Source organism: Primulina eburnea, chromosome 18 (assembly GCF_022965805.1).
Source record: "Primulina eburnea isolate SZY01 chromosome 18, ASM2296580v1, whole genome shotgun sequence".
Classification (NCBI taxonomy): Eukaryota; Viridiplantae; Streptophyta; class Magnoliopsida; order Lamiales; family Gesneriaceae; genus Primulina; species Primulina eburnea.
In genome coordinates this window covers 30,891,590-30,909,998 of record NC_133118.1, presented here as the reverse complement: position 1 = coordinate 30,909,998, position 18,409 = coordinate 30,891,590, and the positions used below count along the sequence as shown (strand labels likewise).

At 35.0% G+C, this 18,409-nt stretch overlaps 1 protein-coding gene across 2 annotated transcripts in view; it reads left to right on the top strand.

Moving 5' to 3' along the window:
* The first annotated feature begins 1,100 nt into the window (after window positions 1-1,100).
* Window positions 1,101-18,409, top strand: part of LOC140819801 (uncharacterized) — a 24,501-nt gene continuing 7,192 nt past the window's right edge. The window contains exons 1-26 of one of the 2 annotated variants that reach the window (XM_073180030.1): window positions 1,101-1,382; window positions 1,535-1,657; window positions 2,135-2,292; window positions 2,923-2,967; window positions 5,014-5,092; window positions 5,183-5,256; window positions 5,685-5,791; window positions 6,751-6,933; window positions 7,760-7,960; window positions 8,041-8,257; window positions 8,348-8,419; window positions 8,514-8,857; window positions 9,149-9,335; window positions 9,437-9,686; window positions 9,772-10,105; window positions 10,316-10,496; window positions 10,610-10,747; window positions 10,915-11,179; window positions 11,285-11,740; window positions 12,617-13,080; window positions 13,893-14,029; window positions 14,112-14,293; window positions 15,146-15,502; window positions 16,206-16,331; window positions 16,402-16,467; window positions 16,551-18,355. In XM_073180030.1, coding sequence (XP_073036131.1) covers window positions 1,314-1,382; window positions 1,535-1,657; window positions 2,135-2,292; window positions 2,923-2,967; window positions 5,014-5,092; window positions 5,183-5,256; window positions 5,685-5,791; window positions 6,751-6,933; window positions 7,760-7,960; window positions 8,041-8,257; window positions 8,348-8,419; window positions 8,514-8,857; window positions 9,149-9,335; window positions 9,437-9,686; window positions 9,772-10,105; window positions 10,316-10,496; window positions 10,610-10,747; window positions 10,915-11,179; window positions 11,285-11,740; window positions 12,617-13,080; window positions 13,893-14,029; window positions 14,112-14,293; window positions 15,146-15,502; window positions 16,206-16,331; window positions 16,402-16,467; window positions 16,551-18,355 — 6,620 coding nt within the window. In that variant the 5' untranslated portion in view covers window positions 1,101-1,313. Of the gene's footprint in view, window positions 1,383-1,534; window positions 1,658-2,134; window positions 2,293-2,922; window positions 2,968-5,013; window positions 5,093-5,182; window positions 5,257-5,684; window positions 5,792-6,750; window positions 6,934-7,759; window positions 7,961-8,040; window positions 8,258-8,347; window positions 8,420-8,513; window positions 8,858-9,139; window positions 9,336-9,436; window positions 9,687-9,771; window positions 10,106-10,315; window positions 10,497-10,609; window positions 10,748-10,914; window positions 11,180-11,284; window positions 11,741-12,616; window positions 13,081-13,892; window positions 14,030-14,111; window positions 14,294-15,145; window positions 15,503-16,205; window positions 16,332-16,401; window positions 16,468-16,550; window positions 18,356-18,409 lie in introns of both variants that reach the window. The other variant, XM_073180029.1, reaches the window with a different exon arrangement.

Sequence of the window (18,409 nt, the reverse complement as noted above, 5' to 3'; positions counted from 1 at the left end):
TCAGACATGAACGACTTATGCGTGACAATCGTATTTATTTTTTAATTATTAACAAAAAATTATGAATTTAAATTCATCCATCCAAATATAATCAGGGTGTGTTTGGTTGAGTTGATTAAATAAGGATAGATTAATAGTCTAATATTTATCGTTAAAATTTTAAGTTGTTTTAATAATCATTTTGACCCGGTTTAAGATCCAATTTTATGGATAACTATTTGATTAATAAAATCGGATCTTAAACCAGGTCAAAATGATTATTAAAACATCTTAAAATTTTAACGATAAATATTGGACTATTAATCTATCTTTATTTAATCTACCCAACCAAACACACCAGTGATTCCAAAAGGTTAAATTTCAAGATCTAGAAGTTTTCAGAATTCTAAATGATATTGTTTACCGAGCGCTTGAAATTATTACGGTTGTTATATATATTTTTTTAAAAATTTAAACCTATTTTGAATCTTTTTTGGAGAATTTTAACGACACAAGTTGGAAAACAATAAATTATATTGATATAAGGAGGAACATGATTACTAGTTATATCATCCGCAATCGCCTGAATCTCGAGACGTTCTTCGAACCAATCCTTGTGAACTAATCGTTCTACACTTCTTACTTGGTGTAGCTTTTTACATGGTTCGTGAGTGGGAACTTAGTTTCCGTCTGGGTATGCAATCTTGGATTGCTGTTGCATATTCAGAAGAATATGTCTCTTGTGAGACGGTCTTGTAGGTTTTTATTCACGTAACTAATCATCTATGCTCGTATTTAAAATAAAAATTAATAATATTGACATAAAAAATAATAATTTTTCATTAGTGACTCAAATAAAATATTCATCTTACAAAATTGACTCGTGAGCCTATCTCTAGTAATTTGTTTGTGTTCGAAAAATTAAGGAAAACTTTGGTATTTTACAGGCCAGGCCTTCAGTAATAAAATTGCACGGGCTTTAATTAAGAACTAGGCCTCAATTCTAAGAAATAAATAAGGCCTACGATTGGGCTTTTCACGGGCCTTTATGTTTCGGGGGCCTTTTTTTGATATATATATATATACTAATTTAATTTATTTTTTAAGAAGACCCAAAAGCACCCAACCAACCAAAACCCCCTCGCCCTAAACCCTGAATATGGCGGTGCCGAGTGAAGCAATTTGATTAGCCACCGCCGACGGGGTCGCCGGAAAACGTTTTAAAACAACAGAAACCAAGTGATATCAGCGCCGCCGAGAACCGGTTTGTTTTACATTTTTTTTATATACCATATCAAATTCTTAAAGCCTGGGCTCTTCCGGACGACGCTAAGATGGCCACACCTTCACACGCATTGGCTGTAAAATCTCTCAACAATTCCAGTGGTCGCCGCCGATTTGTTGTAAGCACGTATTCGCATATTCTTGTTTGTTTTTGTGCAGAAGTGGTGATTTTCAGAGAGTTTGGAATTTCGTCACTCTCGCGTTCTTGCGAGCGTTCACAACTGTGTGCGGGAGTATTGAACACTTTTTTTTTCTTGTTTTTGGGCTGCAGTTCAAGACTTTTTTGGAAAGAATAGAACAAATCGATATAGATGTTTACAGAAGTCTAGACCCGTTAAAAGCTGAACCCTCTGTAGGTTCGTCGTTTTTCCTTGACTGCCTCGTGGAGTACCGGGTATGTAATTCTGCATCTTTATTGCGAATGTTTTTGTGGAAGTGTGTTTCTAAATTTCATTTTGTCTCTGGTATAAATTTCTGGATGCTCCTCTTCTGCTTCCGTATTCTTCTTTAGCTGTTTCTGAGAATGGTCCGGTTCTTCTCATGTTTTGATTTGTACTTGGACCAACTGAGGGTTTCATCTCATTCCAACTCCCGATTTGTTTGATGTATGTTTGATTAATAGATACTATACTTGTAAATGAAATATGTATGCGCATTTGGATCTTAGGATACGATTAGCCAGAATGCCTAGATAAACGTTGAATCCGCAAATTTGAAATAATTGTTTCTTCCATGTATCATAGTACTTGTGTATTATCCGAACTCTAATACCCATTTATTCATAAGTTATATCCACTCAGCTACACATGCAAATATCTTCATTTTGAGCTCACTAGTTTTTTCATGTGCGGAACTTCTGTGTATCATGCAGGAACTGAACACTGCTGAAGATTTTATATCATTTTATGAGGAAATGTTGCCCTTGGTACAAACGCTACCACAAATTATCTTGCACAAGGAACTGATAATCACAAGTCTTCTTTCTAGATTGCAACTGAAAGGAAGGCTCTCGCTTGAACCAATACTGCGGTATTTTCTTTTCTAGCCAATTTATATTGTTACTAATTACTATTACTGGATGGCATGAGGATGCTTAATTAGCTCATCCTTTACATGGTTACTGTGACTGCATATTTGTATCCGCATTTGAGTTTTCCATCAATGTGATGAAGCATATGTGTCCTGCATCTGGACCAGTGAACCACAGTGCAAATTTCTGGTTTTCTTGTTGAGTACTTCAATTCATGTAACAGCTTAAGATTTCATTTTACTGGACAAAATTACAAGAAATCTCTGGTTGGGCTTTACTTGTGGACTTTGTCATAACTGTAAGTTGTGATTTTGATAGCTCATCCTAAATTTGGAATTTGGATAATGGATAGCTGAACTTTAACTAGTTATAGATTATTATTTTTGCATTAAATTGTTTTGCACCTTGCTATTTTTCAAATTGTAATGCACATATGATCTCTGCAGTTTTCTAAATCTAAGGTCGCACAGTTGTTTCTTTGTTGACATTCCGTTGCTTTATTTGGCTGCTTCTAAAAACAGCTTCTGGTGGCTTATAAATTGTATCTTGATTATGTTTATGCAATATTAGATTCTTTAATCACTGAGTTATTTTGAAATAATATTGATAGAGCCATTTTATTATTTTAGGTTGATTGCTGCTCTATCCAGAGATCTGCTGGAAGATTTCATACCGTGAGCTCTAGATTTTTTTGAATTTTTTTTCTGTTCTTATATGTATTGCTTTTGGCTCATTTTTCTTTCAATTTGAACTTGTATGTGATACAATGATATGCCTGTACTTAGTTTTGTTTGGGGTGACCTTGCCAGTCTCAGATGTTATGTCTTTTTGACATTTGGTTAACTTTTCCATCGAAATTGAACTGGTTGCTTAACTTTGGAAAATTTTGTCGAACTGCACTAGGATCCCTATTTGAAATTTATTTACCATCAAGGTTTTGACCTAAAATATTCAAATTAACTGCTGTTCTTTTCAGTGTTAACTTTTTTCTTGTTTCATGATGTTCAAAAATCGTCTTTCCAGATATTTTTTCGGGTTTCTTAAATTCTTTTCTGTTGTGTACCACTCAATATGCATCCGCCCGTGGTACAAGAGAAAATAAACTGAAATGATGCAAAAAAGATGCTCCACAATTGCTTTGTGCCCAAATTGGAGTGTGCTGTGTAGAAATAAAACAGAGACTCAGGATCATATGCTCATCCATTGTCTATTCACGACCGCATTGTGGGCTAGAGCTTTGCAAGAGCTTCAATGGGTTTCGGTGATGCCTAAGTCAACGAAGGATTTATTCTCTATGGATTTAGGACAGCTAAGGGGAAGAATTTTTTGGCAAGTTGTGAATCATTGCAAATGTTGGATAGTATGGTTGGAAAGAAATCGAAGAATTTTTAATGATAATGAAGAAACTACAGAAAAGTGCTAGGAAAAAATCAAGATTAAAATTGCGATGTGGATCAGCACTCATGAAGACTTTAAGAATGTCTCGATATTAGATTTATTGCGAGATTGTGCTTATGTGTATCATTAACACAACATTAATATTATGTTCTTCATGATGAAAGTGGACCACTAGTCCACTGATATATTATTTTCTTATCTTATTATTAATAAATTAACGTTTCTTATAAAAAAAATAATTTAAGATGAACTCCAATATATGCATAGATGGTCAGAGTTCTTGGAGTATCTACTGGAGACTTCCCTCCAGAAAGTAGGATCTGTGGCCTTATTTCTAGTTTTCCAACAGGATAGGTATATTAGACTCTGGTAGAATGGAATGCACTAGATGTACAGCTAGGCGTTTATTGAAACTGTAGAATAATGAAATATCTTAAAGTAAGTGTTTTCTGAAGCTCCAAAGGAATGAGTGATTCTTCTCTTTTATTAGACAAAATCACCAAACTCTTTCTATCTATACTTCTGTGATGTCATGTTTGTGGCATCAGAAAACACGTGTAACGGATATGAGTGCTTATGAAGCTTTTTGGAACGCAGAGTGATTGTGTGAACATGGGGTTGAGAGCTAAAAGCCCACACTTCAACCTGATCACTGGTTGAAAACAGAATTTTTAGGTTGATCTTTGGATGAATTTCTTTGTTTTTTCCATCATTTTTAAAGTTGACCAATGAAAAATTTATTTAATACTGATTAAAGTTAGAATTGCAATAATAAAGAAGCTGAAAGGATTTCAAACTTTATATTTGCTTTTCTGAGCTTGACCTTGGCTTTGATTTGATACCGAGTTAGCTTCAGTTCCATGTCATGAAGCTGAGAGGTCGACTTGGTTTGTGCACAAACTTGTGCAAAAAATATGATTAATCGTTAATATTAATGAGAATTGTTAAACTCAGCATGTAATAATTTGTGAATAAATAGAAATCATGAAATTTGTTAGAGAGACGAGGCGTTGAGTTTGTAATATTCATGGAAAGTTGAACAGGATTTCAGGGTGATTATCATGAGAATCCATGGAAGTTTCTGTTGAGTAAGGTATATAATAATATAGATCTCATATGCTCCTAGAGTCCAGCTATAAATAAATTAGATTTAGTAGGCGGGTTGGGGCATTCACGTGGTAATAAATGGAGAGAGAAATAATCCACGACTGAGTTTTACCTTCATTATGCTATATAGTATTTGATTTGTTAGTAGGCTACATCATGTTGTATATTGTCAAGTATATCAAATTCACGTTTTCTTATACTTGTATATCTTGCAGCTTTCTCCAAAGAATTGCTAATTCTATTGAAAGTCTTCTTCAGAGTGGTGCTGATAGGGATCCAGAGATAATTGAGCAGGTCTTGAAATTACTCTGTCGCCATATTTTTCCGTTTGTTTCACGTGATATTTTGAAATTCACAAGCTCCAAGTCTGGTTGTTGTTTGCAGATATTCAGATCTTGGTCGTGTATTATGATGCACTTGCAGAAATATCTTGCAGACAATGCTGACCATGTTCTGAGGTAGTTAATTTTTCTATATTTAATGGTGTTAGAAAAACATGCTTTGCCTACATGCCTTCTATGATTCATTGAGGTTTCATCTGTGATGCTATGACTAAGCGTGACATTCTCATTACTTTGAGCTGTAAGGCTGCTGGTTATCTCTGAAGATGTAATGCTTATGGAGCAACTAGTTTTCAGTTTTATGAAGTGTCTCAGAATTTGGAGAGAAATAAAATTTAATATAATTATGCTACCATAATACCTCATCACATTTACAATGTATTCATCACCACATTCTATTTCTTTGAATTGTTTAAATGGTTGATGTTATTGTTTAAGGTGAAGTTGTCATTCATGTTCAATATTTGAAACTAAAAAGGGCAATATGGCATATGCTGTGTGCATGTGTTCGTAGTATTAACATGGAAATGTTTTCTGATGCACAGAATTACGGCAAAATTAAGATACTACCCCAAAGAATATGTTCGAGAGTTTATGGCCGAATCAGTATCATTTTTATTAAGGAAAACACCAATGCAGAAGCTAAAAACAGGTGCTGTTTCTATTATGATTCACTCGCTTTTTCTTAGATTTAATTGTCTCTGCATATAGTTGGATGTGATTTTGCCTTCAATTTTATCAGAAGATCTAAGCATTACTTGGCATTGCATAGTCATGATGTAGCTTTGCTTCGTTTTTACTCTTAAATTTGTACAGGAAAGTCCACATGATGGATAAAACAACTGCTTCAATTAGTTAGCATGTAAAGATTATATCTGTATAAAGCATACATAAGCACATGATATGATGATATCTTCAAAGTAGGGAATGAAAATTTCAAATTAAATGTTCTATATTTCCTCTCTATGATACCGATTTATGTCAATAATGTGAGCACGCGTTTTTCCCAAGTTAAATTGAATATCTTGATTCAGTCCATCATCACCTTCTGCCATGCACATACTGCTCAGTAGATATGGGTGTCCATTATCCACGCTCATCCACTGGATATGGTGGGTGCAGTTAACATAATCCACCGAAGAGTGACCCAGAACATCTCATTGTTATTTCCTTCTTATTTTCTAGTTACTACACCTAAATATGTATGTAAGCTGTAAAAATTGCAATTTAAGTCACTGGTTCCTTATTTATTCATACATGTTTTGAGGATCCATTTTATTTATTTACGTTTGTAGGTACATAAATTTTCTTCTAGATGTAGATGATCCCTATCCATAGTTTGTGGGAATTCCCATGCGATGACGTTTTGCAAATTGTATTGATTCTTGGTAGTTGGTTCCCACCAATAAATTTTCAAGAAAGGTCACTATAAACTTGAGTTATTACTCTAGTGTGTTTGTTCATATGCATGTTATTACTTATTCGTTAGGAACAATTCTCTTTATTTTTTCCATGTTTCAGTAATGGGTCAATTTAATCTTTTTTAGCTTGGTTGTTTAGACATCTGATTCTGACCTGAGAAAACAATATTTGACTTCAAACTATGGGCAGATATTAGTAAAGTCATGGCTGAAATTATTGAGGAACCATCAGAAGCAAGAAAATCCGGTGTTGGTGCATTACTGTCACATGTTATGAGAATCACCTCATCAAGATTGCACTCAAGGGCTGAAAAATTATTGCCACTGCTGGTGGATTACTTATTTATTCAAATTGGTAATTCAAGGGACGAAGGTATGCTCATCAATCTCTCACTTGAGTTATTTTGTTGTTGCTCGCCATCCTTTTGTTATTCCTCATTCATGTGATTCCTACCTTGATTCTTCTAACTTATAGACAGGTCTGCTTTCTTGTTTATGCACTGAGAACACACTAATTTATTTAATATGAATCAAAACTCTCATTATATTCTAATTTATTTAATATGAATCAAAACTCTCATTAAAACTCAATTTCCTTCATATCACGTGGATACTGAGTATGACATGGAATTGTTGTTTTCTTATCATCTTTGAATTGATGGACAATTTCAAAAACAAGTAACTAGATCTATACTTTAGAATTTTTACCCATGATTGTGTTATAATTTGGCTTTTGTTGAAGATGAATTTATCCTGGATGCGGAGACTTTCAAGACTTGTTGATTTTTTTAATGGAAAATAGAAACATATCAAATGTAAAGCTATCTTCTTCTTCATCCTATTAATTTAAAACTTGTAGGTAAAATTTGTAAAAGGCTTGCGTTGTTAACTTTTGGTCAAATAGTTGTATTTACAGCAATAAATTGTTTCTTGGTTCAGAAATTTGTTTCTTGCTTCTCTGAACCTGTTGATATTTTGAAGTAAAAGAAGAAATCACGAGCTTGACTTTGTATATATTTCAAATACTGTTGGGGTAAACGTAGAATAATCTTTAAAGTTATGGTGTATGACTGACTTAGTTCTTGGTTTTATAATTATTTGTCCAACTTATTGTTGTAATTTTTCTTGATGTCATTTAGGTCTGTGCTCTCACTCTCTTTTATTTTTGTATGTTCCTCGATATATTTCCACACATCCAGGCTCTAGCATTGCCGTTGAAGTTCTTTGTCTGGCCTTTAAAAGACTGTATGCAGAGTTAGATCCACTGGAATCAACTATTGTGTGGGAATTCGTTGTCAGAAAAATAACTGATTGTGCAACCGAAAACCCACCTTATCTCAGCTGCCTATTGACCATTCTTATTCATATGGCGCAGAGCGATAATCTTGGAAAAATTTCTGGTGGGTGAAAAATGATTTTTCTGTTAAAATCTTATTGTCTTTACTCACACTGATCTTTGACAATTCATTACATTATGCAGATTATAGTTCTATACTAAAACTGGTTAATCTGCTTTTGCACAAAGTTGTTATGCCTTATCATACCACGGATACCGTTGAGCTGCAGTTTGATGTCATTGATCAAGTTCTTAATCTAATGCTTTGCGTGCTTAATGCTCTCTCCAAGTCTAAAAACATGTCAGCTTTGTCTGGTGTTGCTTTGCAATGGGAACCGATATTCAAATTAAGGAGCAGAAGGTGTTCTTTTCAGTTGAATATGTCGATACATTATTTTCGAGTTTCCTTACCTTGTCTTTGTTGTCTCACATTTTTTGTTTGGTGTTGCAGTTTACTGAATTTTCTCAATAATCTCCTCAACGAACCTTCCATTTTTCATGTGTTTGGAACAAATATTTTAAGGTAACCATCTATTTGTAATCATTTATGTCTTTGATTAATGAAATTCCTCATTATTTTTCCTTCAGTTTTTAATTAATTCCTGGATTGGTTGCAGCTCATTCAATAATTTGATAGAAATATTCGAGGAAGAAGCTGTTTATTTAATGCTAATTTTCTGTGAGAAAATTGAGATGGAGAGCTATAACTTGTTGCTCAGAAACTCCATCGAAAATCTATCGAGAATACACGTTTTTTTTAATGAGACTCTTAAGCATTGGATTGGAAACATCAATGAAGCTGTAAAAGGGCATTCAATTTCTATTCCATTTCAACAAAGCAGGTTGGCAGTTCTGTGGGGTGTTATTGGGTGCTACAGTTATTTTGCAGATGCACAAGCAAGTTTATCAATACTGATGGACTTGATAGATTCATTGGATGAGGTTTTGATGGCTGAATATAGTAAGACATTTTGATACTCAAAAGTACTTCCTGTTTCTTAGACCTTGTATTTGCCAAAAAATCTCAATCGCGTCCATCGTAAAGACTTCTTGTTAAGCTCGCTCTTTGATATATGTGTGGCTTAGCATAGTAATTCTTTTTATTGAATTGGATATGTTGAATAGTTGATGGTTCACAGGTTTACATTATTAATTGCTAAAGCTTACCTCTGCTCTCTAATTAGGTTATATTAGCTCCAATATACTCCTTATGGCACTCAGATTTATTTATTCTGTTTTCAAGATTTTGTAGGCAGTCAGGAAGCCACTTGGCAAACCCTAATCGGTGCTGCATTGAAAGCCTATCATAAGTTTGCATGTAGTAGGAACATTGCTCATGACGAGGCTTCCCTTACTAGATTCTTGGATCTTGCGAAAAGATATAAGCTATCACCACAAATTTTAGCTGTAGTAGCTGATACTTTTGATTCGGTCTTGGGGTAAGTCATTTCGAAATTTTTATTTCATAATTTTTTTTTACTGAGTGCCTCTTTTGCATATGCATGAATATTCCCTAAATCTTAAAAAATATGTTATGAAGGTCCGAGAATCAAGAGGATGGAAAATCCGAATTTTATCTTCCAGAATGTATATCTGGGAATGGGTTAGATGCGTTGAATCTATTTGCTGAAAATCTCTGCCATGCCGATAAACAGATTCGCCTTTCTACCCTGCGAATATTGTGCCATTTTGAACTTTTTCATGATGACGTTTCTGCAAAAGAGTTTCCTGTCAAGAAAAGGAGTGGAGATGATTCTGTGGCTTGTCATTTGAAGGACCCGCATATTGATGTAAGTCGGGTATTTCTTGTACCGTTGGTTTAATTTCACATGTTCATTCATGAAAGTTCATCGTTTTGTTTTTTCTGAACCTTAGGTTCTCAACCTTCTCAGATCAATTGAAAATACGCCCCTCTCAATTGCCACCAGCCGTCAAGTCATTTTACTGTTATCTAAAATACAGTTAAGTCTGAGTGCTCGGAGTGTCCCTGAACAGTATTTGCCTGCTGTTTTAAGTGGAATTGTTGGAATATTTTATAACCGATTTAGCTATGTATGGAATCCAGCATCAGAATGTCTTGCTGTCCTCATTGGCCAATGTTATAGGATGCTGTGGGACAAATATGCTATGCATATTGATCATTGTCAGTCTGTTTTTCTAACATCTCGTGATCTATGTGGTCAAGGCGATGATGATTGCAACGACGGTGGTATGCCTCTTTTCGACTATTGATCTTATTTTCCGATACTCCTTTCTTCTATTTCTTATGGAGCACATGTTTCTTTATATTCTCCTCTGAGTATCTAGCCTGCCACATGAAATATTTAATAGTTTCAGGTGCCCCAAGATGTAATCATTAACAAAGTTTATGAATTTCAATTTTTGAAATATGATTCATAGCCTTGTGTTGATTATGCAGGTTTGGTTGGACACTTCAAATCTAAAATCTCTACCCTGTTTGATAGCACTCCACCTGCTACCGTTTTGTCCCTCTTGATTCAATCTTTACATAAAGTTCCATCTGCTGTAGAATCAGGCAGTAGGCTAATAATAAACTTGTTTCTGAAGTTTTTGGGCTACAATATTGATGAGCTCACAAGGTGGTCATCTCTAGTGTTGTGTCTTGAATAAAATTCTATATTCCTAATTGTGAAAACTATCAAGGAATATTGATGTATACTTTTATTTGAACATGCATGCTTTGTATTAGCAGGGTTGAATTTTATGCTCTGGATCTGAAAGGGAAAGATTGGAAGTCGGTTCTTCAAGAGTGGTTAAGCTTGTTCAGACTGCTACGAAATCCAAAAGCTTTATATCGAAGTATTTTTTTAAAAGATGTTCTTCAATATAGGTTAGTGAAATGACGCTTCACTTAGTTAAAATTTATTGATATTTTTTTAGTTTTCATCTCCAAGCTTTTCCATCTTGATGTAAATCAAACATTTAAGTTTGCTCATTCCTCACTTCTCTTTTTTTCTTCATTTTTTTGTTGATAATATTTTGGGTGTTGGAATACAGGCTTCTCGAAGAAAATGATGCTGACATTCAGATGAAAGTTCTTGATTGTCTGCTGACCTGGAAAGATGACTTCTTACTTCCCTACAGTCAGAATCTGAAAAATCTGATCAATGCAAAATATCTAAGGGAAGAGCTTACAAGATGGAGCTTATCTAGCAAATCAATTGGTGGCATTAATGTGCTGCACAGAACTTATATAGTACCTATTGTCATACGAATACTAACACCAAAAGTTAGAAGCCTGAAAATGCTTGCTTGCCAGAAGGTACTCTTTATTTAATTTATCACTTGGTGGATACTCTTTGCGCTGCAAGTTCTATTTTGTTCTAATGTCTGTTCAGAAATTGATGAGATGCCTGTACCTTCTCAGAGCGGTGTAAGTTATCGAAGGGCTGTTCTTGGATTCTTAGCTCAGCTTGATGTTGATGAACTTCCTCTTTTCTTCTGGCTGTTAATCAAGCCCCTACTTTCTATACATCAAGGTGAATATGAAATGAGTAAAATCTTCTGGAGTTTGTCTGGAAGTCCCAGGGATGAGTTTTATGTATCAAATGTCATGAAGCATTTCACATCGGACTCTATGAGCACTGTGTCTTGGAAGAAAAAATTTGGTTTTCTGCATGTTGTCGAAGAAATCTTGGAAGTTTTTGATGTGCCACACCTTAATCCTTTTCTCGATCTGCTTGCATACTGTGTTGTCCAGATATTAGCCTGCTGCACATCATCTCTGGGTCCTGCAAAAAGTAGTGAATTTGTTTCTGTACATGACAGTTGTAGCTTTGAAGCGGATACAGCTGAGAACAATGAAGTGGAGCGTAAAATCATGGTAACATCGAGATATTTCTGAAATTGTTTTTCTTGGTCAATTGATTTAAAAATCTTGCTTCTATATGATGTTTAGGGGCCCTCTTAGTTTCTCTTTATTCCTTGTCAATATGAACTCAACTTATTAGCCTTGGGGGAAATATCTTTATGCAATCTAATTTAATGGACAAATAATAAATGCTATACTGTGCTACAAACTATTGAATATGGCAGCTTACCAGGTTTTGCATGCTTCTATCGCAACCCACTATCCCATTCCAACAGAATGCTTATTACACCATGCTGTTGCTCATGCAAAATTTTTCCATTTGCTAGTGTCCATCTCTTCGTTGCGATGTGAGATAATTTTCAAACACTCACCGCAGAGATAACTGTTTGGTAAAATCATTCGAAGGATGCTTACACAGTTAATTGCGTGGCTACAAAAATAATAATCTTCTTTTGGAGTTTTTCAATAGTAAATAAGTGCTCTTTAGTTAGTTGGTACTTAATTATTCTACTGGCATAGTTTTTTATGAAGGGTGTGTAATCTTTTGAGCATGACAATATGGTGGATCTTAAAGTAAGATTCAAATTTTATTGCTTATGATTAACATGAACCAGGCAGCAGTTTTTTTGTATATGCCAGAACATATATGGTGTTGGTTGTGGTCTAGCCGTCATTTTAATCATTTTCAGCTTTAAAATAATTTGTTCTACGTTTGTGTATCCCTTAGAATTCTGTATTCATCCCCACAAAGTCATGTTTCTTTTGAGGTATTTGAACTACATTTTATCCTCACAACCTTTGCTGTTTCATGGAAACCTAAAAGTTTTGCTGCGTGTTGGGCACAAGTGCGTTTAGATCATTCTGATCAGTAGTTTTATTAATTTGCAGGCGAGGACAGCTGTAAAGCATTTGAAGAACTTGAGATCCTTATGCCTGAAAATCATTTATCGTTTTCTTAGCAAATATGAGGATCACGATTTCGAGAGTGCCTTTTGGGACCTGTTCTCGACATCAGTTAAACCCTTAATCGCCAATTTTGCGCAAGAAGGTGCCAGTAGCAAGAATCCGAGTTCATTGTTTTATTGCTTTCTTGCTATGAGTAAAAGCAACAAACTTGTGCCCCTCTTACAAGAGAATGGGAATGTTGTACCGGATATTTTTTCCATGCTTACTCTCCCTTCAGCTTCTGAAACAATTCTGTCTTGTGTTTTCAAGTTTATTATGAACTTATTGGAGCTTGAGAGTGGACTGGACAGTGAAGACAATTGTGTCAAGAGAATATTGCTTCCTCACCTGGACCTTCTTATACAAAGCTTGCAGAGGTTTTTCACAAATGCAAATATTACTAAGAGGTATAACTTTTCTTTTTGATTCTTTTTCACACCTGAAATATCCACTAGTTAAGCTTTATTTATTTCTATGTTAAAAGTGTTTCTGCTTGTGTGATTTATTTGCAATGGTGAAAAGGTGTTTCTTATATGTTATTGCTGAACTTTTGTGTCCTTAAGCACTTGGTTGCTATCTAAGATGTATTTACTTTATATTATACTTGAGTTGAATTGTATGAACAAAGGCTTGGAAATGCTCATATCATTTGAAATTTTTTGTTTGATATATCGTCTGTGATGCTAAATAATACCTGTCTTCCTAATGAAGGAAAATGTTCCATTTTTTTTAGTTGTCAAAGATTCTAATTGACTTTGTCGACTAGCCTATTCCACTCGGGTTCCAGGATGTATTCAAGGTCACATTCTAAACTGAGAGGAGAAAATGGCACTACGATTTGTCTCCAGTTGATCCCTTCCATGTGTTTTCCTAGGACAAGAATGCGAGAAAAAGCGACAAGGAGCATTTTTTATCTTAAAATTACGTTTTCCTTGCATTACCTACTGTCATTTTCTTTATTTCTTTTATTTCCCTAGGTTTCAACTTGTTATGTGTCAACTTTTTTGAGTATTGGTAAAATTTGTGCCATTTTTGAGTTACTTTTATGATTCTCTGTGCTCTGGCTTGGTTCTTAATTTTTATCCCCATTTAGGATTCTACTGAGAGATGTTACATTTGTTCTATGAAATGAGATATCTTCTTTCTGTGTTGCCTGGCATTTAAGTGTCCAGGAAACTCACTTATATCCCTTTTATTGTTATTCCATATATTTCTACAGGAAGTTGGGGCAGTTCCTGGGCAAGAGGGAGTTTACTATTTTTAGTTTGATTTCAAAATACGTAAAGGAACCGTCAGTTGCTGAAACATTCCTGGATATATTGCTCCCTGTTCTGACAAAGAGACATCCGGATTTTGGTTAGAACTCCTTGATAATTTTTGTTAATAGTGCTCAATAATTTTGTTCATTTATAACAAGAAAGAGCTGTTCTTTTTGTAGATACTTGTATTGATGTATTGAAAATCGTTCAACAAGTTGTAAAAGTGCTGGAGAGTGGAAGTAGCAAAAAAATTCTAAATTCAATTACCCCGCTGCTTATTTCTGCTGGGTTGGTTGTCCGGACTGCTATATGTGATGTTCTTGATGCTATTGCTGTGAAAGATTCTTCTGTGCTTACTCTGGTAATGTGAACCATTTTTATTTTTCATGAAGACTAGTGCCTTGACGTACACAACATTATTTGCTATTTTTAAAGTTTTCTTTGTAGTTTACATTATAAAATTGGTCAGGGTATCTCGGAAATTTTTGAAATTGACCATAAAAGAAAGAAAAAAGAAAAAGAAAAAGAAATGGTAAAATGAAAAAAAAATCTATACCAACTTACCAAGTTGGTCAGTTTAATGCTCTCAACCTTAATTTTGTACAATATATGTGAGATTTATTATATATACTAGTGTCCCGGCTTACCTTTGCGTGGTTGTATAATATTTAATATTTTGAAAGTTTTCTTTGTAGTTTAAATTATAAAAATTGGCCAGGGTATTTCGGCAATTTTTTGAAATTGGACGTGAAAGAAAGAAAAAAGAGAAAAAGAAATGGTAAAATGAAAAAAAATGCCATACAAACTTACCAAGTTGGTCAGTTTAATGCCCTCAGTCTTGATGGTAATAATAGATTAATAGTAGATAGCTCAAGTGCTAAAACATAAAAGTGTTATTCTGGGTTTGGGCCACCTCTTATTAGCGTGAGCTTTTGGAAAGAGTGGATTAACATGATGTTAAAATTAGGAGTCAAACCATTGTAATCTCTGATGCACGGAAAACCCCGTATATTTCATTAAATTGAGTTTAGGTGAGTATTATTGTCTAGTGCCCGACCACTTTGCACGTATATGTAAATGTTAATTCCAGTCATATTCTTGTCTTAAACATGCGGGTGGTATTCAAATATGGAAGTATTGTTTGGTGCATGAGCTCGAGCTCTTAGGAAATATGATCTCAGTAGTAAGCGCAACCCATATTTTTAATCTTCAGGCAAGAATTCTTCGTGAACTGAATGCATCCTCTGAAATGGAGATTGGTGGTCTTGATTATGACAAAGTAATCTGTGCTTATGATAAGGTTACTGTTGAATTTTTTTACACCATTCAAGAGGAGCATGCATTGGTAATCTTGGCACACTCTATACAAGACATGTCATCTGAAGAGTTGATCTTAAGGCAAAGTGCTTTCAGACTATTGGTCAACTTTATCGAATTTTCTGGCAAGATCCTTAATGGATCACTAAATTCTAATGAAGTATGGTCTGTAGCTGGTATTCAGCACTTAGCAAACAATTTCATCTTGAAGCACATGGGGAATGCAATGGGGAAGGAGGGTGCTGCTCAAAAGGTATTAAATGTTTTAGCTGCCAACTCTTTCAAAGTGCATGTGTCTATACTCTATGTATTCATTATCTGGTGTGCATGTGTTTGTTTTCCTAATTGCATTCCAGTTCTTGAGAAATGAATGTGGAAATGAGTTAATAGCTATTATTCTCTATAGCTACATCTTAGAAAGAAGAAGCTGTATGTTTTTTTAATATAATTGCTTTTAGTGTTAAAAGGGGGCATAAATCCCATGCATCTGCAGATAGATAAAATGGATACATTTCATAATAGAAATCCACCCCTTGAGACATGATACTGGTTCATTTTTTTATTTTTACTTGCAATTGGACCCATATTACATGTTTGACATATCTGTGGCATGTTTTCTTTTTTAAAGAAATGTCTCTCTCAACTTGGATATAGTGGAGGTGGTGCCATTATTCTCGTGTTAAGAGTTTGAAATATGTGTCAGACTGTTATTCACTTGCACTTGAGCGTCCTTTCTTTCTCTGATGTTGAAAGTATGTAGAATGGGTGATCTTCATGTTTAATCTGTGTTTGTTTTTCTACTTTTGCTTGCTTTCTGCTTCTTTTTTCGTATCGAAGTTTCAATGTTTATTATGATGTTGTGACCTCTGAGCGTTCCTCTGGAGGTGAGATGTTGTAACTTGTGATAATCACAAGAAGCATTCACGCTTATCATTTATTGGTACGGTTGTTTTTAGGTATGGATTGATTTACTTCGAGAAATGGTGTTGAAACTTCCCAAGGTTGCGAGCCTTGATTCCTATAGGGCTTTGTGCAGTGATGATGCTGAACAAGATTTCTTCAACAACATAGTTCACTTACAGGTAAACCCTCTTTTACTTTTCCTTTGGATGTTCATATTTTGATGTCTTGCAAATTTTTTGTTTCATGCAGAAACACAGGAGAGCTAAGGCTTTGTCTCGTTTTAGAAACATTTTTGTAGCAGGAAAGCTTTCAAAGGTAATCTCTTTAGTCTTTCTGGAATCACAAAAATATTCTCTCTGCTTCCCTTATCTCCTGCAACGATGTTATGATTTTCCCAGGTGATTACAAATAAAGTATCGATTCCGCTCTTTTTTGGCATATTGTTAAATTTGCGAGATGGAAAGGATGAGCATATCAGAAATGCCTGTTTGGATGCACTTGCGTCAATTTCCAGTTCCATGGAGTGGAATCAATATTATGCCTTGCTAATCAGATGCTTCCGATATATACAGCTAAAACCAGACAAGAAAAATCCTTTGTTGCGATTAGTCAGCTCTATACTTGATCACTTCCATTTCTCAGAGATGCCTTGGGTCCATGATTCTAAAGTTGCTATTTGTGATACTCTTGATCCGTATGCTATGAACATGACTTCTTCATCGTTGATAAATTGTTCAGGCTCTACCCAACTTCCAGTTATACAGATGTCTTTGCACAAGAATTTGCTCCCCAAGATTCAAAAGTTTTTAACCTCCGACTCTGATAATGTCAATGTAACCATCAGCCTAGTTGTACTAAAACTTTTAAAATTGCTTCCTGTAGAAACCATGGAGTTGCAGCTTCCGAGTATTATTCATCGCATTGCCAACTGTCTGAAAAATCGTTTGGAAAGTGTACGTGATGAAGCTAGATCTGCATTGGCTGCTTGTTTAAAGGAACTAGGTTTGGAATACTTACAATTTATTATCCAAGTCTTGAAAGGCACATTGAAGAGAGGATATGAATTGCATGTTCTTGGATATACTCTCAATTTCATGTTGTCCAAGTTTCTTATGAATCCAATTTGTGGAAAGTTGGACTATTGTTTAGAAGATCTTCTTTCTGTCATAGAAAATGATATACTTGGGGATGTTTCTGAGGAGAAGGAAGTTGAAAAGATTGCTTCCAGAATGAAAGAGACGAGAAAGCAAAAGTCTTATGAGACTCTCAAATTGATTGCCCAAAGTATCACCTTCAAGACTCATGCATTGAAACTTCTTTCACCTTTTACAATACATCTTCATAAGCAGCTCACCCAGAAAGTTAAATCAAAGTTGGAGAACATATTAAGCCACATAGCTTCTGGTATCCAATGCAATCCATCCGTGGATCAGACTGAATTTTTTGTATTTACGTATGGTCTCATTGAAGACTGTATCAAGGATGAAGGTGATGAACATGAAAGTAATAAGGTAGACAAAAATGATGATGGCATCCTAGCATATCATTCTGAACGAGTAGTAAGTATTGATCGATGCCATTCTCATTTGATAGCGGCATTTGCACTTGGGTTACTGCAGAATTACATGAAGAACCTGAAGCTTGACAAAGAGGATGAAAAACTACTGTCTCTGTTAGATCCTTTTGTCAGTTTACTGGGGCAGTGTTTGAGTTCTAAACATGAAAATGTCACAACTACTGCAGTTAGGTGCTTGTCTCCGCTAGTGAGGTTACCTTTGCCATCTCTTCAATCTCATGCTGACAAAATAAAGAATTCATTGTTGGTCATTGTACAAGGCTCCATAAATGCTAGCAGTCCACTGTCTGAGTCATGTATTAAGTTGTTGACAACACTTCTGCGAAGCACTAGAATTACTTTATCGGCTGGTCAATTATATATGCTGACCCAATTTCCCTTGTTTGTTGATCTTGCAAAGAATCCCACATTTTTCGCCCTTTCACTGTTGAAGGCTATTGTGCACCGAAAACTCGTAGTTCCTGAGATATATGATGTTGTCCAGATTGTTGCAGAATTGATGGTACAAAGCCAACATGAACATATTCGTAAGAAGTGTGGTCAGATTTTTCTTCATTTTTTGCTTGGCTACCATATTTCTGGAAAGCGAAGGCAACAACATCTTGATTTCTTAATTGGGAATCTGAGGTAAAAAAAAGTGACAGTATTTTGTGTGTGTTTATTGTTCCTTCAATTTTTGGG